The 24,754-nt window shown below is 41.2% G+C and overlaps 1 protein-coding gene across 2 annotated transcripts in view; it reads left to right on the top strand.

Annotated features, from left to right (window-relative positions):
• Positions 1-6,544: 6,544 nt before the first annotated feature.
• Positions 6,545-24,754, top strand: part of BICDL1 (BICD family like cargo adaptor 1) — a 97,926-nt gene continuing 79,716 nt past the window's right edge. For both annotated transcript variants that reach the window (XM_040619858.1, XM_008707708.2), the window contains exons 1-2: positions 6,545-6,973; positions 14,671-14,886. In XM_040619858.1, coding sequence (XP_040475792.1) covers positions 6,545-6,973; positions 14,671-14,886 — 645 coding nt within the window. The remainder of the gene's footprint in view (positions 6,974-14,670; positions 14,887-24,754) is intronic.

Genomic DNA, 24,754 nt, shown 5'->3' with positions numbered 1-24,754 from the left:
GAGATGGTCATCCAGCCCAACCTCGCACCACATAGATGAGGAAACCAAAGCCCAAGTATGTTGAATGCCTTGCTCAAATGTACTTAGCTAGTCAGTGGCAGATCTCAGCCGGAACCCCAGATTATCATTTTCAATAATTCCGCTATACCCCAAATTTAATCATTTGCATGCCACTATGATTTTGCCTATTCTCATTGCCACCTAAATTATAATTTTTTAAAATTTGAGTTGGCTCATTTTTTTAACTTAATGAATTTATTTTATTTCTTAAAAAGATTTTGGGTGCCTGGGTGGCTCAGTCAGTTGCCCGCCTGCCTTTGGCCTCAGGTCATGATCTCAGGGTCCTGAGATTTGCCCCGGCATCTGGCTCCCCTGCTCAGCAGGGCTGATTGCCTCTCCCCTACCCTCCCCCCACCATTCGAGGGCTATGCCGCTTCTCTTCTTTCTCTCTCTTCTCAAATAAATAAAAGAGAGAGGAGCAAGAGGGGGAGAGTGAGAACTTACTAGGTAAGAACGACTATCTTCATTTTGTAAGTGAAGATACTGAGGCACAGAGGTCCCAGATCAATCACCCAACTCATGAGTGGCGAACTGGGATTCCAGCCCAGGAAGTCTGGTTCAGAAGTCCATGCTCTTAATCAGTAAGGGGAAAGACTGGAGATGCCTGATGAGAAGTGAGAGAGATGGGTCTGGGCTGAAAACAACTGTAGCCAGGAAATAATGGGCAGAGGTAAAAGGAGGGGACTAAGGTGTTAAAACAAATCCTTGGGAGAGGGAATTCTCACCTGAAAAAGTGGCCAAGAATAGTGGTGGGAGGGGCAGAACCTGAGGGGAGAGGGCGTCAGAGTCGGGCACGATGAGACTTCAAATAAGTGGAGTACCAGGTACCGAGAGAAACCCAGCAGGATGGGGAAATGGGGAGGCTGGATATGGAAATTCAGGCAGAATGTTGGTCTGGGAAAAAGGTGGAAAGGAAGTGTGGGCTGGGGGATCCAGGTCCAGGAGAGGACCCTGGGAGGAGTAAGGGGAAAGATGTGAGAGGGCTGTCAAGGTAAGAACCATTGGTGAGAGGGGAGGCTGAGTTTAGGTGGGGCTCGAAGGGGTCCCAGCGGCAAGCTGGGGCACGTAGTGGGGAGCAGAGAAAACACGCCCGCACACCAGGCTAAGGCTGACGCTGGTGAATGCCAGCTGTGGAAATTAATGTTTTACCCTTAAAATCAAGTTGAGAATCACTTGGGGTGTGCACACCACATTTTTGCAAAATGTTGAACCAATTCATCTCCAAAAAATATAAAAGCTTTAGGTAACATTTGAGGAATTTTTGAGACTTTTATGTTCTCACCATCTAGTTCATAAAAAAATATACAACTTAAAAGCCACACGCCTTATAATCGCTGAATGAAAATACCAAGCACAGAACTGCTTTATCACATGCTTTTGCCAGTTCCTCATGCCTCTTCAACACTGCACTTTTCAAAGACAAATTTTCCTCGACATGTTTTGTCTTTTACACTTTCCAGTTTTTTTGCAGATCAAGATGTTAATAAAAATAAACAACTTGGGGGAAATTGCGATGAGCGTTGTCATGTTTGCAAATATCAGATCTCTGAAGAAAGACAATTTCATGGTTTGCCCTTAGTGAGGTAGCAGCACTTACGCAGAAATCCATCCACAGTATGTTAAGATGGGTTGTACCCACGTCAACCAGGATATCGAGGCGCCAAAAAGCAACGCAAATGCAAATATATTTAAAGGAATATATAAATGATAAAAATGTAAAGCAAGACACAGTAATTAAGAGCAAGCAGTCTAGGGTCAGAAGGGCCTAAACAACTAGCATCACAGTATCCCGTGAGTAGTATATATTGGTGTTCGATACTACCATTATGGAGTTATTAGGAGGATTAAATCAGATGTCATATAAAGGATGTCGGAATGCAATGCTAAATATGTTCGGTATTATCCTATCTAGTATAGAAGCAGAATAAACTAAACAATAAGCTTCTTGGAGGCCTGAGGTTTTCTAACTTTGCTTTGATGAGGTTTGATTCCCTGGCACTACTTCCACGGAGGCAAGTACTTATTCATTCTTCTAGGTCAAGACCGACCTGAGGGTTTTGAATAGCTCTTCAACCCACAGTTCTCAAAGTGTATTCTCTAACTCCAGAAAGCCCCAAGACCCTTTCAGGGAAGCTATGAAATAAATACTCTTTTCATACTAATGGCAATGCCAGTTAATTCTAACTTTAGTAATAACAATAAAAACTAATTTCTTAAAATACTAGTTGTCTAATCAATAACTGTTGTTGTTTTTCACTGCATTGACATTTGCCCTGATGATGTGAAAACACTGCGTGGATAATACTACTGATACCTTAGCATGAATCAAGTCAGTGGTACCAAAGTTAACTGTTACTCCTCCCTAGCATGTGCTCACAGGAAAAAAAAGCTAGTTTCACTTAGAATGTCCCGATAAAGCAGTACTTTTATTACATCCTGATCCCTTGAATATAACTCTTAGTATATGCACTGCCAAAAGCAAGTACCTACATATTTTTTTAATAGTCCATGTGATGAAATGGGAAGGACCCATAAAGCACTCTGCCGTATACCCAAGTACAGTGGTTGCCTTGAGATAAAAGCACTTGTACTGGATTTGAGTTAGGAACTGAACTCGCCATGTTTGTCACAAAAACACCTTCCTTACTTGAATGAAATGACTGACTGACTATGGTATTCAGATTTTGGTATCTGCGGATATTTTCTCAAATTAATGAAGCAAGCCTGTCACTTCAAGGTAAATAATTGACAATATTGTACCAATGATAAGATTGGAGCTTTTCAGTGGAAATTAGAATTCTGGAAAACTCATATCCACTCTCACTGAGCTTGACTGCTTGCCAGTACTTGAAGACTTTTCTTGATGAGATCAGTGATGATATTAATAACCACAATTTTTTTAAATATACTGAACATTACAATATTTGGAAGATCTGTATAGCTTAGTGAACCGAATTTTCCAAATGACCAATATGTGCTGTTACAGAATCAATCATATGTGGCTAAAAAATACATTCAAAATGAAATATAGATTAGTGCATTTCCTTGATAAGATTTTATATTCCACATGGCAACTAACCTTGAAGAAGCTATTACTTGCTGAGTTTTGATGTAATATCAAAGAGAAATATTCACAGCGATCTGTAAAGGCTATAAAATATTCCTTCTTTTTCCAACTCCGTCTTGTGAGACCAGATTTTTTGTATGTTCCTTTTTTTTTTTTTTTTTTAAAGATTTTACTTATTTATTTGAGAGAGGGAGAGAGAGCACTAGCAGGGGGAGAGGTGAGGAAGAAGCAAAGCTCCCTACTGAGCTCGACATGGGCTTGATCCCAGTACCCTGGGATCATGACCTGAGCTGAAGGCAGATGCTTAACTGATTAGCCACCCAGGCACCCCACCTTGTACTATTTCAATCTAAACAAAATATCACTACATCAAAAGAAGAAGCAGATATAAAAAATCCAGTTTTCTATTACTAAGCCAAACATTAAAGACTTTTGTAAAAGTGAAAATACTGGCACTGTTCTCACTCATTTTTTTATTTGGGAATATATTTTTTCATAAAAATACATTATATTAACATGTAACAAATTTATTCTAAGTATATTTATTTATTTAAAGTAGGCTCCATGCCCAGCATGGAGCCAATGATGGGGCTTGAACTCACAATCGAGACCTGAGCCGAGATCAAGAGCCAGATGCTTAACCTACTATGCCACCCAGGTGCCCCATGAATTAATGTTTTTAAATGTTATCAGTTTTAATTTTACTATGTAAGTAAATATAAATATCCAAACCTACTCAAAGGTTTTTGAGATCTTCAATAATTTTTAAGAGTGTAAAGAGGCTGTGGGACCAAAAACTGTAACAACCACAATTCTAAATAGTTCTCCAAACTTGAGCTGGTCTCCTTTGTTTACAGAAAGATAAGGCTTAGGACCAATCTACAATAGAAAATTATCACCTCCTAGTCGGTTTAGGGGAGGAACGTCTTAGAGAATCTTTGGGAGCTAGAGTTAATTGTAGTTCGTTTCTCACAGTAACAGGTAAGTCTAACAGAGTAGAGCCATTGAGTTCAAGAAAGTGCAAGTCAAAGACCTTTCGAAAGATAGGCTGCCAGGTCTGCATCAAGGAAAAATAAAGAGCTGACCTCTTTTTTGGTGCATCTTATAATATGCCTACATGCTATTACTATGTGTGTAGATATTAAACTTATATGCTTCATTAAAGGCATTGGAAAGATTTTTCCCTCTGAAACTCTTTTTGATTAGGAATCCCATTTGTCTTGATATTTGTCTCTCTATAAAACACATTAGGGAGAAATTTGTCCTTTTGTGACCAAAAAGACCAGGAGTTGCAGTTGATCTCACCGTGGGCCCACAATTTCCTGCTCAAGGGGCATAATAAAAGTGTAGGAGCAACCCACTGCTGCTGGTACAGTACCATGATCAACTTCCTATATTTAGCTCTAAGACCAATGAGGGAATCCCAGTTGTTTGTCTCCTTTCCAATCAACAAGCAAACAAACCAGACCTGAGGTTCAGTCCCATGTTCTACACCAGATATATTGATAGGCTTGAATTTAATAAAGAATAAAAACCAGGAGAAGCCATTTGACCCACTTCGCTGTGATGAAAAGAATCAAGGTATGATCTAACTCAAAAATGGGTTGTTATTCAAGAGGAAAAAAGAAAAGAATAGGGACCAATTCTAGCTTCGATGGGATTGTTTTAAAATAGGAGACAGAGCATCACTCAGTGAGGTCTAAGCCAGAACTGCCCGGAGTCTCCCAGTAGGCTCTTCAACGTTTTTTTTTTTTTTTTTTTTTTTAATCATTGCAGGAAGCTTCCTGATACTACCTTCTATATCCACCCAGGCCATTTTGGTCACAAATTACCATTTCTCTTCCGAGACTTCTCGCGCGCGAGGAAAGTAAAGAATGATTTACGGGAACCCTGGAGTCAGCCTGCCTGGGTGTGATCTATTCTAATGCCTTGGGCAGATAACTCCACCTCCTGATGCCTCAATCTCTCCCTGTAAAATGGAAAGAGCGACAGCACTTACTTGATAGGTTCTTGTTAGGATTGTCTAAGATAATGCGTCACAAAGCACTCAGCACAAGACACGGCACATACAAGACCTAATACACAGAAGTCACTATCACGACAATTCTTTACTTCATATTCCCATCTGTGAGCAGTTTTTTTCCGTTATTTCTCAACATAACCCTTTCTTTCGGGGCTGTTGATCTCGAAGGCATCTGGTCCCTCATATCCCTGAGTCATCATCATTAAAATGCCGGGTTTCTCAAGTCATCCCTCCCTCCTGCTCTAGGCTCCCCCTCCGTCTGTTAGCTCTGTGGGGGCCCAAACGAAAATTCCGTGGCCATGAGTTCTTCTGTCGGGGCTCGGCCTTGGAAGAACGTCCCCAGGCCTCTAGGAGACCACCCAGGCGCAAGAAAACCAATCCGCACCGGATCCCGAGAAACGCCCCCAGCCCACCTGAGGTGCGAAAGAGGCCGGGGGCGGGGCCTCTCTCCGAGGTGAGAGCGAGGCCACACCCCGAGGTGAGCGTGCTGGGGGCGGGGCCCACACCCGTCGTGGGCCGAGGCCGGGGCGTGGCCGTGCCGGGGAGCCGCCCGCGCCGTTAGGGATGCGCCAGCCGCCTCCCCAGGCGCGCGCAGCCATCCCCGGGCTTGAGGCAACGCAGGGGTTAAGGCCGCCGGCGCCACCTGGGCGCCGCTGAGGAGACCCGCGAGCCGGCGAACCTGCGCGGGCGGAGCGAGCAGGTGCCCGCGCGCGTCAGGCGCCGGCAAGGGGGGGAGAGGGCGCGGCCGGAAGCCCTGGGCGGGTGCGGCCGGCCCGGTGAGCGGGAGGAGCTGAGGGAGGTGCAGGAAGGAGCTTTCGCCCGGCTGCGCGGCGCGGATGTGAGCCGCCGCCTCGGCGCTCGCAGCAGCCGCCGCCGCCGCCGCTGCTGGCTGCCGCCGAGCCGAGGGACATGGAGCGCGGCTGCAGAGAGCGGCCGCCGGCAGCAGCAGCAGCAGCGAGCGTCGCAGCGACAGCGGAGCGCAGCCCGCCCCGTGAGGCGCTGCCCGGCCGGCGGCGGCAGCGGCAGCAGCAGCAGCAGCAGCAACAGGGCGGCTGAAAACTCGGCGGCGGCGGCGGCGTTCCTCGCAACCTCCCCTCCCGCTTCGCCGCCCCTCGGTCTTCCCTTCCTCAGCCTTTCCTTCTGCTACCCCCTCCTCCTCCCCAGCGCGCGCCGAGCAGCTGAGCCCGGGGGCGGGGGGAGGGGGCGCGTGCCGCCGGCGCGGGGGAGGGGCGGGCCGGCGCGCGCCGCGCCCAGGGCTCGCGGAGACCCGGGGGGCGCGTGCCGCGGCGCGGGGCGAGGCGCGGGGCGCAGGGCGGCGCGGCGGGGCCCCTCCCCCCTGCAGCCTGGCGCGCGCCGGCCGGGCCGCACCGCTGCGGGCTCCGCGCGCGCGGGTCATGTCCGCCTTCTGCCTGGGGTTGGCCGGCCGCGCTTCAGCACCCGCGGAGCCGGACAGCGCCTGCTGCATGGAGCTGCCCGCTGCGGCCGCGGAAGCAGTCGGGAGTCCAGCCGCCGCCGCCCTCATCTCCTTCCCCGGGGGCCCCGGGGAGCTGGAACTGGCGTTAGAGGAGGAGCTGGCGCTGCTGGCGGCCGGGGAACGGCCGTCCGACCCTGGGGAGCATTCTCAGGCCGAGGTCGGGCCTCCGGCCGAGGGGTCCGGACTGCAGCCGCCACCCGCCCAGGATCCCGAGCTGCTGTCGGTGATCCGGCAAAAGGAGAAGGATCTGGTGTTGGCGGCCCGGCTGGGCAAGGCGCTGCTCGAGAGGAACCAGGACATGAGCCGGCAGTACGAGCAGATGCACAAGGAGCTGACAGACAAGCTGGAGGTGAGGACGGCCCTCGTGGGATGGGTGGGAAGCAGGGGGAGCCCGCTCGGCCCTGGGCAGCTTCGGGAGACACTCACCCACCCCACTCCTTCCTTGCTCAAGCTGCCTCAACAGAAAACCACCTGAGGGGAGGGGTAGGCTGGAGGGTTTTTAATTATCAAACCAGGGCAACATTGAATCCACCTGACTTCAGCAAATGGGTCCATGCACAGCCCCAGCCCCGCTGTGGGCCATTCTATATATGTACTGTACACTGCATCTAAAATAGAGCTTACAGTATGACTAATTTATACAGCGCTGAGGTGATGTCTGCACACAGAGAAATGAGAAAGTCGGGAAGCATTCAAAATATGCTCCAGGTTTTCAGAGTAGTTAATCTCTAATCAGGGTGTTAGCCTAAAGCCTTCCAGTTTTGGCGTTAAGGCCTCCAGATGCCCTTGTCTTAACTTCCCGGCAGCTCAGAGTTGTGGGAAACAAGTGCTCCTAAAGGAGCTTTATATAGCCTTCAAATACTCAGGGATTAGGAAATGTGGTTCCATTGCAGAAATCAGGCAAGCCTGGGCTCAGCATGTGACTGTTGGTAGTGGATTTAATTTGGATCTTGGCATTTATGTGTATTTTGTATTTAAACAGTATGCTTCTGTGTTCCGGGCCTCATGCATGCAATTCGAAGGCCAAATGCAACCTACAAGAACCATATTACTTTAACTGTTATAAATACCTCTTAAAGTGTAAGATTTCAGCCAATCCTCTGGACCAAAGTCTTTCTCAGAGCTATGCCTGTTTGTTTTCTTGCCCTTTACTGGAAAAGGGCCTTGAAAGTGGTATGGAATGCCAGCCTTTCTAAAAATTAAAGAGATATATTTTTTAAAGGGGGTGGGGGGCATCTGTGGCAGTGGAGAGGAGCTTATTTTTGTCTGCCTGTGCATTTACTGTTGTTACCCAGTTTGGTTGCAACTAGTTCGTTTTATTCTTAGTTACAAGAGAATAGTACAGTCCTGAATAAGGTCTGAAATTGACCCTAGTCTGCTTCCATATCTCTGCTACTGGTTGAACAGTCAGAATGTAGATTCAGAAACTTTTCTGTAATAAGATTTAAGTGTGTTTGTAGTCTAGCGACATACCAAAAGTAAATCAGGGAGAAAAAAAGGAAACCAGTGAGTGCCCTGTAGTTCAGTTGGCCTGTTAACTAGGTCTGCCAGTCGATGAACCCCTGAGATACCTCTCTGAAAAGTGGTTTGTGAAACCTATAGGTAGACTGCCAAAAAGCAATCCAATGAATTGAATTGTTTAATTTTCACTTGAAGTAGAGGTCTAGAAATAAAAGGGTGTCTTTTTTTAAAAATGGGATTCGGTTACTGACTATATAAAAGTACTACTGCAGAGATTTATACTTGTGATTTGAAATTCCTTTAGTGAGGGACTTGATTGAAGAGACAGCTAACTTGAACATCATATCAGTCAGTTTGATTACTGATAGATTTCAGAGTAATCCTGAGTGTGCAATTACACACATCCTGGGTTCCATGTGGAGCCTTTGTACATTTCTTCAACAAAAGAAAAAGGTTTAAAAATTGTGTAACAAGAAAGGTTCTATTGTAAAAGAGTAAATTACCTTCGACTTTTTGCTATTGACCAAATAGATAAATAGTTTAAAGCTCTTAAACTAGTTTTTAAAATCTTCGTTCCTCTACAGGTTACCATATGAACTCTTGTTAAAAATTTATTCTAATTTCTGGAGGTTGTGGTTGAACCACAGTGTGAATATACTTAACACTACTCAACTGCACACTTAAAAATGGTTACAATAGTAAATTTTGTTATGTTATACAGTTTTAAAATGTTTATTTGTAAAAGCCAAATCTTGATCATTACTGAAGATGAGTATTGGAGGGTTCAGTTATACTATTTCTTCAAGGTATACTTGAAGATTATCATTAAAAATTTTTAGTTTTACATTTAAAAATATGTCATGAATGGGGCGCCTGGGTGGCACAGCGGTTAAGCGTCTGCCTTCGGCTCAGGGCGTGATCCCGGCGTTACTGGATCGAGCCCCACATCAGGCTCCTCTGCTATGAGCCTGCTTCTTCCTCTCCCACTCCCCCTGCTTGTGTTCCCTCTCTCGCTGGCTGTCTTTATCTCTGTCGAATAAATAAATTAAAAAATCTAAAAAAAAAAAAATGTCATGAAGATATTGTCATTAGTTCCTTGTTAATTATTTTAATTCTTCTTAATTGACTGAAACCTAATAGAAGATGATTTCATTTGATACCTGCAAGTGAATTTTCCTCACAGTATATTTTTTAAGCAGCCTAGATTTTAGAATGTCTGCTTAGACAAAATACTGTCTAAAGTTTAACACCACCACTCTGCTATATTTTCAATTAAATATTTAAGAGTAGAGGACCAGCCCTTACTTTAAAAAGCATTTGTAATTTTCCACAAACTGTCAGTGGAGTCAAACACATTTTCTCACAGGTAGGTTTGAAAGATTAACACATGAGTGGACTCTGAGAGAATGTTGGCTTGACTGTTAAGTAATGAGATGGTCTTGTTTTAGTCCCCTCTGTTCCCTTACTACCTCAAAATCGGCACCTTTCTAACTTCAGGACCAACAAGCATTGTTAAGATTTTTTTCTACCTACTCATAAGTTAATATTGAATACCTTTCCAGCTCTGTGTGCCAAACCTAAGATTTTGTTCTGTCATTTAAAAACATAAAGTCTTGATTTTATACTGCTTTATTTAAAGGCACATTCTTTAAGTCTTTAATGGTTTAAAGGTAAACAGATTCTTTTTTAGCTGTATATCTCAGTTAAAATGAAGATTAATATAATTTGAAAGACTAGAAGATTTTGGTCATTTTTTTTCCACCCTTAAATTGACTATGTTGTATTTTATTCATTCACTGAATTTTATTTTCATATGCTTAGAGTTCTAAAGTTATTTTTTTTAAGATTTTATTTTATTTCTTTTTAAAGATTTATTTCTTGGGACACCTGGGTGGCTCAGTCCGTTAAGCATCTGCCTTCGGGTCAGGTCATGATCCCAGGGTCCTGGGATCAAGTCCACATTGGGCTCCTTGCTCCTCAGGGATCCTGCTTCTCTCTCTGCCTGCTGTTCCCTTGCTTGTGCTCTCTCTCTCTGACAAATAAATAAATAAAATCTTTTAAAAAAATAAAGATTTATTTATTTTAGGGAGAGAGAGGAGAGAGAGAGCGGGATGGGGAGGTGCAGAGAGAGAGAGAATTCTGAAGCAGACTTCCTGCTGAGCACGGAGCCAGATGTGTGGCTTGATCCCAGGACCCTGAGATGATGACCTGAGCTGAAATGAAGAGTCAGCAATTTAACTGACCGAGCCACCCAGACGCCGCATAAGATTTTATTTTTTAGGTAATCTCTATGCCCACTCTGGGTCTCAGACTCACAACCCAAGACCAAGAGTCCCATCCACCAACTGAGCCAACCAAGCACCCCTAAAGTAATTTTTTAAAAGATTTATTTATGTATTTTAGAGAGAATGGCGTGGTAGGGGGGAACAGGCAAGGGAGGAGGAGAGAGAACCCAGGCCGACTCCCCACTGAGCCTGGAGCTCTATGTGGGACTCGCATCATCTCAGGATCCTGAGATCAGACCCCAGTCAAAAACCAAGCATCCCACACTTAACTGACTGCACCATCCAGGTGCCCTGCTCCTCAAGTTATTTTTTAAAAATTTATTTCTTCTGGAGGCACTTGGGTGGCTCAGTCCGTTGAGCGCTGGACTCTTGATCTCATCTCAGGTCTTGATCTCTTGGTGGTGAGTGCAGGCCCTGTGACTGGGCTCCATGCTGGGAGTGAAGCCTACTTTAAAAAAAAATCTGCATTTACAGAGAGCCCTTTTGCTTTTATTTTTTTATTAAATTTATTTATTTATTTATTTGAGAGAGAGAGCAGGAGAGAGCACAAGTGGGGAAGAGAGGGAGAAGCAGAGGAGCCCGATGTAGGGCGCAATCCCAGGACCCTGGGATTATGACCTGAAACCGAAGGCAGAGGCTTAACCAACTGAGCCACCCTGGCACCCCCACCATTTTGCTTTTAAATCTTATATCCAGCTAGGTCCTTAGTTTTTTTCCCAGAATATGAACTAAGACACTAACTTGGATTTATTGATATACTTTCTTCTTCAGAAATTAAATATTTAGTTTTTAAAAACATTTTTAACATACAAGATCCCCTTTTTTCCCTATTCTAGCTGAAAGTGAATTATCTCTTACTGCAAAGGTAGTCTTTTCCCTCAACTGCATTTTCTTCTCCCTTCCTTAGGCCAATTCTTATGATTCTAGTACAGCTTTTTATAGGGCAAAACAAATAAAGTGAAAATTATCACATAATGAGAGTCCCTAGTAGACTTGGGGAGGCAAACCCAGAGGTCCTTATTTGTATTCAGTGCTTGGTCCACTTAAAAATGAGTACTTTTTCATTGTATATCCTGGACTTAGGAGAATGGTGTTGCTTTTTTGACTCTGCAGAAATCCGTTTTCTCTAACAACCAGTTTCAGATGGGCTAATGATATTAACTTGTATTTTTTCAGAGTTTTCAATAAACCTTATTTTTTTAAGAATGTTTCAGATTTACAGAAAACCTGGAAAGATGGTACAGTAAATTTCCATATGCCACGCATCCAGTCTCCTCTGTTATTAACATATTATGGTACACTTGCCATAATGAAAAAAATCAATACTGATACATTGTTAACTAAACTCCTTGGTTTATTCAGATTTCCTTAACCTTTACCTATTTTTTTTTTTTTCTGTTCCAGGATCCCATCCTGAATACATTGCATTTAGTTTTACTATTTTAGTCCCCTCTTTGCTGTAACACTTTCTTAGACTTTTCTTGTTTTTTTTTTTTTTAAGATTTTTATTTATTTATTTGACAGAGATAGAGAAAGCCAGCGAGAGAGGGAACACAAGGGGGGGGGCGGGGGGAGTGGGAGAGGAAGAAGCAGGCTTCCAGCGGAGGAGCCTGATGTGGGGCTTGATCCCAGAACGCTGGGATCACACCCTGAGCCGAAGGCAGACGCTTAACGACTGAGCCACCCAGGCGCCCCAGACTTTTCTTGTTTTTGATGACCTTGACAGTTTTGATGTTAACTTTCCTTCGTTTGTTTATTGAGGTATAACTAACATATAATGTAATATTATTATTAGTTTCAGGTGTAGATATTAACTTTATGTTATGTTATAACATAACATAAAAAGATTAAAACATATAAAATGAATAACATACAACCCCTGACCTCCATACTTCCCAATACGCTGCCTAGAGTTCAGTGGTTAATTTCACTTTGTTGAAAATACAATTCCAGGAAACCTTTCTTTTCTCTGAGTAAACAAAAGGTTAAACTCTGTATGTTCATTATTAGGAAAGTCTCGATTGATTTTTTTTTTTTCCGTGTTCAGGGAAACCTGAATTAGGAGGCTTGTCACATGACCAAAGAACTGTAAGGACAGAATAGACTGATCAGTACCACCTGTCTCAAACCCTCCCCCAACTCCAAGTCGATTGGATTGTTTTAGTTGCTTGGTTGGGCTGTTCACTAACAGCTGTTTGCTGAATATTTTTAAGTCTCTCTGTTCTTTTAGAACACAAGCCTAATTTATCTGGCCTCTCAGTAACACTGTGATTACTGAGTTCTTGCTGTTGCCTTCTGCTCAATCTTTTTCATTTTGGAAAAACTGAATAAAACCGAGTATCACAATTTTAGGACCGCAATTAGCATTTGTTTCTGCATTTCATCCTTCTGAAGTCTCTACGGTGACTAAAACATTTTCATTTTTGGAGTTTAGCAATGTTGAGGGAAGCATAGAGCAGAAAGTTCTGATGCTGATGACCCTAAGTCCCTCACTTGTTCTTTCTTTCCCTGCATGCTCCAAACTGAAGCTGTATATACAGTACAACTATAATGTGACTTTTTCAACAAATACAGTAGAGTCACTATATCCTAGTGAGTTATCTCCCAGAAGTGGTCGACCTGGGAGGCCATACATTTATTTCAGTAAAAATTGCCTTTGCTAATGTGATCAGAATTTTCATTTTGGATCACTGGTTTTATCTTTTGGCACGTTATTTTGACTGCTCTGTCATGGTATATTTTCATCTTTTGGGACTAAATCTGACTTTAAGAAACATCAACAAGTCATTCAGAGTGAAAAAGGAATAAAATGACAGGATAAAATGGGATGATCTCTTGTTTTAAACACATATTAGATGTGAAGTAACGGGACTGATTTTCATTTTCATGTATAAGTATACAGTGGCCCTTTAGACTTTCCAAAAGAAGCATTCTGAAAAATATTCAAAGAGTGAGAACTTGAATAGAATAAGAGCGAAGCTTCCCAAGTAGAAAAGATGACTGACTACTCTGAAGAAGATTCATATGCTCAACTTCTTAGCTTGTTGAAACAATCACAGTGCTGATACCAGCCTTCAGTGCATCACAATTTCCTGTAGAGCCAATATAGATGGGCAGATAGATGGCTAGACAGACGCGTGTCTAGGCTTCATCCATTTTTAACTAATCACAGTCTTTGAGATTCAGGTCCAGGAGGGTATATTTTCAACAGTTATATCAGAGCTTTTCTGAGAGCCCCCCAAATTGAGGCCCATTGCTTTAACTTCTTTTTAATATACTCCTTGGGGTATAGATTTTGCTTTCTTGTACATGACATGCTTTGTAAGTAGAGCATACTTGATTCTGCAAAGAGGCATCCATATTTGTCTCACAGAAACAAAAAGATACTCTTATTTCCCTCACAAGAACCCTTTTTTATTGAGCTGCTACTTCAAGCCATCTGTATTTTTACTGCCTACCATTTGTCACACACAGCTTCTTACTTTTATCAGTCTGTCCCACTAGAACGAAATCTCCATAAAGGCAAGGACCATGTCTGTTTTACTTTTCACTGTATTCCCAGCACAGTTGCTGACCAATAGTAGGTACTTAAGAACGAATGGATGGATCAGAAATAAATGTGCAAGGCTAATAGGCCATGATTTAAAGCAGATCTGAAGCTGAACTTGCTTGATATGAAAATATAATGCTTTATATCACAACAAATATTTATAGAATTGTGATTTAGAGCACTAACAGAGTAATGACTTAAACACAAATCCCAGCTCTGCCATTTACTAGTATTGACCTTGAGCTTGTTACTTGACCTCTTATCTACTGTCATCTCATCTGTAAGAAAAGGTGGTTAATCTGAAGGAGCTCCGGAGTTCTATCCATGTCTGAAAATTCTTTGATTCTAAGTGCCTGGTATTATGCCAAGCATAATAGATGATTCCAAAAGAAGCCTTAAGGACTTGTCTTAAGTTGTTTAAATGTATAGTTCACCAGTTAATTGGATGACTTGCTGAATTGCAAGTGAATTCCTAAGTCCACAATTCCATTCTCAAGAACAAGAATAAATGTAGTAATATTAAGCATTTAAAATAGGAATGGCATTCTCTTTGTGAAGTCAACTCCTTCCCCACTTTGCAAAGAAAGAATGTTTTTGTAGCTGTGAAATAGGCAACTTTTCCCATGTGGTTGAGTGTTTTGTTGTGCTGACTGGCTGGGAAAAAGAAAAGTTAGGAAAGTGTGACGAGAGAAAAAAGCAAAAGGCTGTGAATTTTGAACAGTTTATAAATCCTCTTCGCTTCTTACCTAGCACTTAGAACAAGAGAAACACGAACTAAGAAGACGATTTGAGAACCGAGAAGGGGAATGGGAAGGGCGTGTGTCAGAGCTGGAGAGTGACGTGAAACAACTTCAGGATGAATTGGAGAGGCAGCAAGTTCATCTACGGGAAGCAGATCGAGAAAAAACACGGGCTGTCCAGGAATTATCAGAACAGAACCAGAGGTTATTGGATCAACTCAGCCGGGTAAGTGACAAGTTAAGAATTTATGGTACAAAAATACTGAAAGTTGAAACCAGAGCTGCTGTGTGATGTCAGTCTTACATATGGTAAGAGGAGTTCTGATTTTTGTTGCCTTTGGTGTTGATATCAACAAGTTAAATATTTTTCACCTATGAGAACTTTAGCTGTGTGAACTAGGGGGTCAGGAGCCAAAATCCTTACCTGTCATTAGTCAGCTATGAGACTTCGACAATCACCTAACTTGGGAGTTTTTTAGTTTTTAAGATAAAAGAATTGTGCCTAATGATTTCTGATGTTCCAGAAAGCTATAAAAGTCTATGATTCCTTACCTAGAGAAAGTCTGTCATGGGTAAAATTATGTTAATGCATTTAGTTCAAATATTAAATAATGCCATCCTTAAACTGAAGAGCTTAGGGAAAATTACTAGAGCTAAAGATTTTCATTGATGTTACATTTGTGAATGTACATTTCTTCATATTATTTAAATGTGAAAGGAGGTATATGCGCATCTGTGTTTAAAACTTGTTCTTTTTATTTCATATTAAGTAAAAATTTTTTACTTGTACCTTTATAGGGTGGTGTCATGGAAGTATTAAATAATTAACCAAGGTCAAGACCATGAAATCATAGCAAAGGAAGAGTTTGAGAGCTGAATAGGTAGAAATCTAGTTTAAATACAGAACATACCTTTTTAACAAATGCAGGCATGTTGTTAATGCCCTGGTCTTTAAATCCACCTACTTTTGAAAATTAAGAGCTGGATTTACTATGGTACTTCAGTCCTTCTTATGTGTTGAAAATAAAACTATTAACTCTTCAGCTATCAGAGGAAAAAAGAACTTCTAGTCCGATCTCATCCCATAGGTCATGTTTAGGTCTTTGGAAAAGGCTTACTTAGAGCAGCACATGGTAAATTCTTGGCATTTCCACAAATACAATGGGTAGTACCGTGTGAAGTTATTTCATTAGTTTGTCATAGTTGCTTCCCATGGGTACCTTCGTGCCTCACTAGGAAGTGTGAGGTAAATGCTACCACTAGAGAAAGGGAGAAGCGGTAGAGGGGAGAATGGAAGTGGGGAGGAGGGGGAGGGAGACAGTGAAGGAAGAAGGAAGGGAAAAAAGAGGTGCCTAATGACTTGGAAAATAGCTAGTTGCAGGAAATATCAACTCATGTGAAAGGTGAGAATCCAGATGATAAGTAGACCTAAGATCTTGCCTTCGGGCTTCCCCTCTATGGGTTTAAATCATCATTTGATTGGCTGGAAGGGAAGAGTTGGACAGTTCTTCAGGAAGTCATTTCAAGGCCAGTTCAGTAGTAGCATTTCTGACTCAGTTCTAAAACCTTTGCAACAACTTGGAAGGGATTTTGTAAGATTTTTTAAGTTTTGAGTCTTCATTCATTATTCATGAAAGATAAACTAACTGGATACACCTGGCCAGATTTATTTATTTGTTCAACAGCATTGACTTAATGCTTATTCTGAGCAAGTGTTTCTTATGGACACCTATACAAGGAATACTGCAAACCAGAACAATTAAAGGGGAAATTATTTCTTGGGGTTAAGTTCATGTTACAAAATAACGTGAGCAGAAACAGACTCAACTCCGCTCTCTGATCTGGTGAAAGGTAGGTGGCCAAGAGAGATGAAGGGAGAAAGCAAATATGAACATGACACAGCGAAAGAGCAGAGAACTTGGAATTTACATGCATGTCGATTCTTGACTTTGCTTCTCATTGACTGGATGACCTTATTTGTGCCTCACTTTCCTTACCTATGAAATGGGGGTAAAAACCTATAGCTTACACAAGTATTGTTGAAATGAAAGTAAGAGAGTGTGTTTTTGTTATGCTCAGTATATGAAGGTAAGGGTTTCAATGTCGGTGGTTGTTTTAATAATGCAGCACCTTTAGAGTTGAGATTCCTTTGCCTGATTGCTCTGTAGAAAATCCTGATAAGCTGTTCCCAAAAGGATATAGGGGGATAACATTTCCACTAGATCTAGATTCTTGTTATCCTTTCTGGCCTGGAATGTAGGCCCTTGGTGAGTTTTGTGGCTTTTTTTCCCTTTCTCTTTTTAAGCAGGACAAGCCCCTGGGGTTTCCATCAGCAGCCAGTTTAGATTGTATTTTATCATTTTATTAACTTGGTATTCAGGAACTAGAGGAGTTGAGTACTTTGAGGTGAATTAAGATTCTCCTTGGACAAGATAACCAGCAGAGGTAGTAGAAGGCCAGATTTTTTTATGATGTATATAACATGTCTTTATAAGCATGAAATGTATAGTATCTAAAGTGTAATACAATATTTCTGTGATGCTTTTGTCCAAAGTATTTTTTTTTAAGTTTATTTATTTTTTTAGTAATCTCGTTGCCCAATACAGGGCTCAAACTCCCGACCCCGAGATCAAGGGCTGCATGCTCTTCAGACTGAGCCAGCCCGGCACCCCCAAAGTATTTTCAAATATATTTCTTTTGCCACCATGGCCTCCGAGTTTTTTTTTTGTGTTTTTTTTTTAATAACAGCTCTATTGAGATATAATGCACATACCATAACATTTACTTTTTTAAAGGTATAAAATTCGCTGGGTTTTTGTATATTCAGAGTTGTGCAACTATCGCCACTATTTAATTATAGAACATTTCACGCCCCCAAAGAAAGAAATCCTATACCCATTAGTAGTCACTCTCCATTTCTCCTAACCCCCTACCCCATGCTCTGACCCCTGGTAACCACTAATCTACTTTCTGTTTCTATGGATTTGCCTATTCTGGACATTTTATATAAGTGAAATCATACATATGTGATTCTTTGTGACTGGATTCTTTCCCTTAGCATGATGTTTCAAGGTTCATCTGCATTGTGGCATATATCAATACCTTACTTTTTATGGCTAAAGAATATTCCATTCTGTGGCTGTAACACATTTTGCTTATTCATTAGTTGATGGACATTTGGGTTGTTTCCACTTTTTGGCCATTATGAATAAGGTTACCATAAACATTCATGTACAAGTTTTTATGTGACCAAGCTTTTTTTTAGCTCTAAAATCGGATGCTGTGGGCATATATATCCCATGAGCTTCTGGATCCTCATTACCATGTAGGAAGAGATAGGTATTCTAATTTTATAGCTGGGAAAACTTGAGGGACAGAAACACGTGGCTTGTTTAAGGCTTTTCTAATTTAAGCCTTACGGTTCTTATGCCTCAGTTTCACATTTCTGAGGCAGCAATTAAGGTCACAGGTTTTGGAGCCAGACAGCCCTGGGCCAAACACCAGCTCTGCTATTTACTAGCTGGGTGAACATGGAAAAGTTTTTTCACCTTTCTTAACCTTAGTTTCCTTGTTTGTAAAATAGAAACAAACAATTACCTGATGGTGTTAGGGGGACTAAATGAGATAATATATGTAAAACTCTAACCACAGTGCCTAGCATATTGTAAGTGCTCAGTAAATGGTAGCCATGATTTATAATTATCATGTCGTCTTCACATAGAGGGGATTTCTGCATCTAGTCAAACATCAGAATTCTAACCTGATGGCAGAAGAATCTGAAGTGTCCCCAGCATTTATTAGTGCCTGAAAATGTTTTGTCTTGCAGTTAAATCTCTATTCAGAAATATCTGAGTAAAAATGATCTTTCAAGAACTGAGTCAGGTTCATTCTATGGCATCTCATATCCCCTAGACAATAGTTCATATACTCTGGGGATACCGTTATTCTAGTTTATTTGTTCATTAGGACAAAATGCCCTCTAAATTCTCTTCTAGCGTCTAAGATTCTGTGAGTCTCATCCTTGTGAAACTCAGGCTGACATATTTGGACAAAGTATAATTCACTTCCTGAGTTAGAAAGTAACACCATGAGGGGCGCCTGGGTGGCACAACGGTTAAGCGTCTGCCTTCGGCTCAGGGCATGATCCCGGCGTTACAGGATCGAGCCCCACGTCAGGCTCCTCCACTATGAGCCTGCTTCTTCCTCTCCCACTCCCCCTGATTGTGTTCCCTCTCTCGCTGGCTGTCTCTATCTCTGTCAAATAAATAAATAAAATCTTTAAAAAAAAAAAAAAAAAGAAAGTAACACCATGAGTATTGACAGTGGGGTTTAATAGGGCATGTTAGACACTTATCATCCTACCTCAAAAGTAGAAAGAATACAGTGGGCTTTGCTTTCAGGAAGAGAAGAGGAGAGACGTGGGCCATACTTCTCGCCTAAGAGAGTATTTTCATGTAAAACTTAAAGTGGAGGTTTTTTGAGAATCCCTGTGATATATACATAATACAGTACTTTTCACTAGCATTACAGCAGAACCCTCCAGAGCCCCCAGATGATTTTCTTCCCAACAGTAGCAGCAGAGATAACAGAGTGTTCTGATCAGTGTTAAAGTGTTCTAAAGTGATCACTCACTAATTTAACCTGCTACAGATTATACCACAGCTTAAGCACTGTGGAAACTTCTTATAGTTTGCGTATAGGGCAGCAAGCCAAAATAGTGATTTGAACAATATAGAAACGGTCCTGTTCATAATAATGTCAGTCATAGCAAGCTTCTTTAGTCTTTTCAGCCTTCAGAAGCAGTTGACATATTTTCAAAATGAATCTCAGTAGTATTAGAAACTTCAATAAGAGTTAAGTCATTTTCACAGTTTGTACTAATAAAACACTGCTCACACGTCCTTGTAAACACTAAGGTCAGACTTGAACACTTGCTAACCAAAGAATAGGGAAAATGATTGATTTCTTCTTAAAAAGGGGGGGGGGATTTAAAATTGCTTAGGGACTACTGAAGTTTTCCTTCCCCGAAATACATAGTTCTAGAGTTTGTAGAAACTGGCTAGGAAATTTTCTTACACTTTTCTCCTACAGTTTTATACAGGAATTATCATCTCTATCTTTTCTCCCTCCTCCTTCCCTCACCCCTCATCCTGCCAACAGCAGAACCATATGCTTAATCCTAATCCCATTTTCTCTACAAGGGGTCAGGTCTTCAGGCTGCAGGACTGAATGTATACAGTCTTAGTGACTGTTTATTATGTACTGGGTTATAATTTTTGGATAATTAAATAGATTTTTGCATTTTCCATTTAAAAAACCACGACGGGGTGCCTGGGTGGCTCAGTTGGTTAAGCATCTGCCTTCGGCTCAGGTCATGATCCCAGCATCCTGGGATTGAGCCCCATCAGGCTCCATGCTCAGCAGGGAGCCTGCTTCTCCCTCTGCCTGCAACTCCCCCTGCTTGTGCTCTCTCTCTCAAACGAATAAATAAAATCTTTTAAAATAAATTAAAAAAACAAAACAAAACCATGACTGGGCGCCTGGGTAGCTCAGTCGGTTGAGCATCTGCCTTCGTCTCAGGTCATGATCCCAGGGTTCTGGAATCGAGCCCCACGTTGGGCTCCCTGCTCCATGGGGAGTCTGCTTCTCCCTCTCCCTGCCGCTCCCCCTGCTTGTGCTCACACTCTGTCAAATAAATAAAATATTTTTAAAAAATTAAAATAAAAAACCACGACATACTTGGAGCACGCAGAAAACTGCAGAGAATAATACAAATCCACCTGTGTAAAATCTTAACATTTTGTCATATTCAGATTTTTTAGAGATAAAACATAATTGATAAGATTTGCAGGTCTCATGTCTTCTCCATTTTTCCATTTACTCCTCTTCCTATTAGTGTGTTTGTATGACACACATGCACACATGTGTGTTATATGAACATATATATTCCATTATGTATACTATATCCATTAACAATGTATAATAATTTTTTGCACGTCTCAAACATTTAATAAATGGCAGCATATTCCCATCATTCTATACCTCATTCTTTTGGCTCAAGGTTATGTTTTAGGGATTGACCTATATTAATAAATACAGTTCTAGTTCATTTATTTCAATTGTTTATTATTTGTGCAAATATAGTACAATATATTTTCCATTCTTTTGTTGATAAACATTTAAGTTTTTCCCAGTTTTTCATTATTACACAGTTTCCTATAGTGACTATTCTTGTATCTCTTCTTCTTGTGCACATATATTTGAGTTACTCTGGTAAATCTAGGAGTGGAATTGCTTGGTCCAAGAGTAAAGACCTCTTCAGCTTCATGAGATATTGCCAAATGACTCTCCAAAATTGTACAAATTTACATTCTTACCTAGCAGTGTGTGTGAGAGCCAGTGTGTGTGATTGTTCACATCTTCTCCAGTACTCAGTTACTGTCCAGTTTTAAAAATCAGTCTCCTGTATGTGAAATGGAATTTTTACTCTTGTGGGGTTTTTTGAGTTTTTATTGTTTTAATTTTTATTTCATGGATTGCTAGTGAGGTTGGGTATCTTTGTTTTTATGTTTATTGTGAGTCACCTGTTGGTATCATTCACCTATTTTCTTATTGGTGTGTAAGTCTGTTTTTACAAATTCTTTTTTTTTTTTAAAGATTTTATTTATTTGACAGAGAGAAAGAGATAGCCAATGAGAGAGGGAACACAGGCAGGGGGAGTGGGAGAGGAAGTAGCAGGCTCCCAGCAGAGGAGCCTGATGTGGGGCTTGATCCCAGGGTCCCGGGATCACGCCCTGAGCCAAAGGCAGATGCTTAACGACTGACACACCCAGGTGCCCTGTTTTTACAAGTTCTTGATACTGTTGTATTTTTACTTTGTTCATGGAGTCTTTTACTAAACAGAAGTGTGTCCTTTCAGTGAAATCAAATTTATTAATCATTTCCTTTATGATTTCTTTTTTTGTGTTCTGCTTTATCCTGTTTTCCAAGTCATTAAGATATTTTCCCATGTTGATTACAAAAAATGTAAGGGTTTTCACATTTAGATCTTTCATCTATCTAGAACTTAACTTTGTAGTGTGATACGACATAGGAATCCAGTTATGTTTTCTATATGGATTCCTGTCTCAACACTGTTCATTTCCCCACGGATTTCTAATGCTATATGGATTTTTTTAATGAAAAAAAATCCTAACATTTATTCTTGACTGAAGAGCCAAGATAACTTAAAAATTTTAGAAGGTTGTAGAAAGCTGTATGAGTTTGCTGGGCTGGTATAACAAAGTACCACAGACTGGGTGGCTCAAACAACAGAAATGTAGTGTCTCACAGTTCTGGAGGCTGGAATCCGAACTACAGAATGGACAGAGCTTTTGTGTATTTTTTTAAAGATTTTATTTATTTATTTATTTATTTATTTGACAGAGAGAAAGCACAAGCATGGGGAGCTGCAGAGGGAGAGGGAGAAGCAGGCTCCCCACTGAGCAGGAAGCCTGACTTGGGGTTTGATCCTGGGACCCTGGGATCATTCCCTGAGCTGAAGGCAGACACTTAACTGACTGAACCACCCAGGCACCCCTAGAGCTTTTGTGTGTTGACTTAAAGCCTGCAAGTACTTTTAAGTTGTGCTGTGGTTTCTCCAGTGGTCTTTATGTTGGTCAGTTTCTGAGTGAGTGGCCCTGTGGTCCTCTGACCTTGATGATGGAGATGGAAATCAACATTTTAGCTTTTACCAAAAAACTTTGTTGTCTCATGGGAGGGTTGGCCATTATTTGGGTTTGGGTATCATTATGGGTCCCTTTCTCCCTTGCTGGGTGCATTCACTCTGGACAAAAAAACCTCACTGCCTCCAACCGTCTTGTCATCTGTTCTTAGAACCCAAAATGGTCTGTAGTGTGGGAGAGGAGTCAGAGATTTCCCTTTGGAAAGTTGATAGTGACTGCTTTTGAACAGAGTCTCAAGAGAACGTATAGTTAGTTGCTTTATGTGCAGCCCTGGATACCAAACTCTTTGAGAATTCACCTTAAAAGTCATTATTTTCCAGACACCTGGGTGGCTCAGTCAGTTAAGTGTCTGACTCTTGATGTCCCCTCAGGTCATGATCTTAGGGTCATGAGATTAAGCCCTGCATTGGGCTCTGCACTAAGCAGAGTCTATTTGAGATTCTCTCTCTTCTTCTCCCTCTGTCTCTCCCCTCTGCTCTCACATGCTCTCTCTCTTTAAAAAAAAAAAAAAAAGAAAAAAAGGTCATTATTTCCCCCCTTCTTATTTGTTTCCGTATTATGCTATATTTTAGCTTTTATTTTCATAGGCCCATCCCTATTAGTCCTTTTCCCCCTCATTGCAGCTCTATAAGTGTCCCTAACAAATCTTTCCCTCCTTTCTCACAACCAGAATTGTGGTCATGTGCCTAGTCACTATGACTTTGGATACTACTAATTGTGCAAAAGGGAGAAGCTGTATTGGGGGCAGTATACAAAAAGAGCTGTTCAAAAAGGCGTGTGAAACCAAAAAAGATTGTTATCGTAGAATCACAGATAGGGAAGGGGACAAAAAGAATTTAATAGGAAGTTAGGCCTAGGTCTAAGGCCAGGAGAAATCAAAGCCTGCATTTTAAACTAGAAGAGCTTAGGCCAAGAGGTATCTGGAGTGATAACCTGAAGATTGGTGGTAAAGATGTTGAAATGAGGGAACAAAGATTCACTTGTAGTTCAGCTGAAACCAGGCAGTTTGAAATCTATGTCTATTAAAATTTTGCACCCAGCGAGATATTCTTTCCTGAAACTTGGTTTATCTAGCTAGAATAGGGGTGCCTTCTTAAAGAACTAAGCCTCACTGAATATTTTTTATAAGATATCGAGGATTCTAAGTTTCCACTCAGGTTTTTCATTTAAAAATGTATACAGTGTGGGGCGCCTGGGTGGTGCAGTCGTTAAGCGTCTGCCTTTGGCTCAGGGCGTGATCCCAGCGTTCTGGGATCGAGCCCCACATCAGGCTCCTCCACTGGGAGCCTGCTTCTTCCTCTCCCACTCCCCCTCCCCCTGCTTGTGTTCCCTCTCTCGCTGGCTGTCTCTGTCAAATAAATAAATAAATAAATAAATAAAATCTTTAAAAAAGAAAAATGTATACAGTGTTTTCCCCCCCAATGGCAAAAAGAACTCATATTTCATTGTAAAGTAAAATTTTGACAATAACAGAAATGTTTGATATAAACAGTGAAAATCCCCCATGATCCTCTGTCAAAGAAAATACTAATAACAGTTTGGTGTTAATATATTTGTATTTTTCCATGTTTCTCACACGCACATGCACAGACACATGCACATATAACTTTTCTATTTTCTTTTTTTCTTTATAAATAAAGTGTTTTGTTAAGTTTTTTACTTTATCTTAGTTTTTTTTCCATATTTTTAGTGGTTTTATATAGTATCCCATGTTCAAAAGGTTATACTATAGTTAGTGTAACCATTTCCTACTGAAAACCATGTGCATTGGTTACAGCATTTTAGTTAAAAACACTGCAGCAGTGAACATCCTTGTTTACGTATCTTTGTACCCTTACATCAGCCTTTCTCTGGAATGGATTCCTAGAAGTGAGGTATGTAGGTCAAAAGGTGTCTACATTTAAATTTTTAATAGATACTATCATTGTGCTGTCCCCCCCCCAAATGTCTCCATAGTTTTATTCTCCCTAACATTTATCTTTAAATAGGCTGAAAAACTTACCACTCTTCATGCATAAGCAATAAAACCATAAAGAAAATTGAGGTCATTTTTATCCCTAAATTGAAGATAATGGTTGCCTGAGGAGTGTGAAGGGAAAGGGTTGTCATCATGGAAAGGTGCTTGGAAAGGAGGCCTCTGGGATATTCTGATTCTTGGCGTTGGTCATAATTAAGTGGATGCTTGCTTGACAATTACTTATTAAACAGTACATATATGTTTTATGTGACTGTCTATATATATCTGGTAATAAAAAGAAAAAGTCATTCAACAGATATTTATGGTGTGTACCTGCTATGCATGAACGCACTGTTCTGTGCAACAGAGATACTGTGGTGAAGAAGATAAATTCCCTGTTTAAAAATAACGTA

The sequence above is a fragment of the Ursus maritimus genome, unplaced genomic scaffold (genome assembly GCF_017311325.1).
Source record: "Ursus maritimus isolate PB19 unplaced genomic scaffold, ASM1731132v1 scaffold_33, whole genome shotgun sequence".
Lineage (NCBI taxonomy): Eukaryota > Metazoa > Chordata > Mammalia > Carnivora > Ursidae > Ursus > Ursus maritimus.
This window is presented reverse-complemented; position numbering and strand designations above follow the sequence as displayed.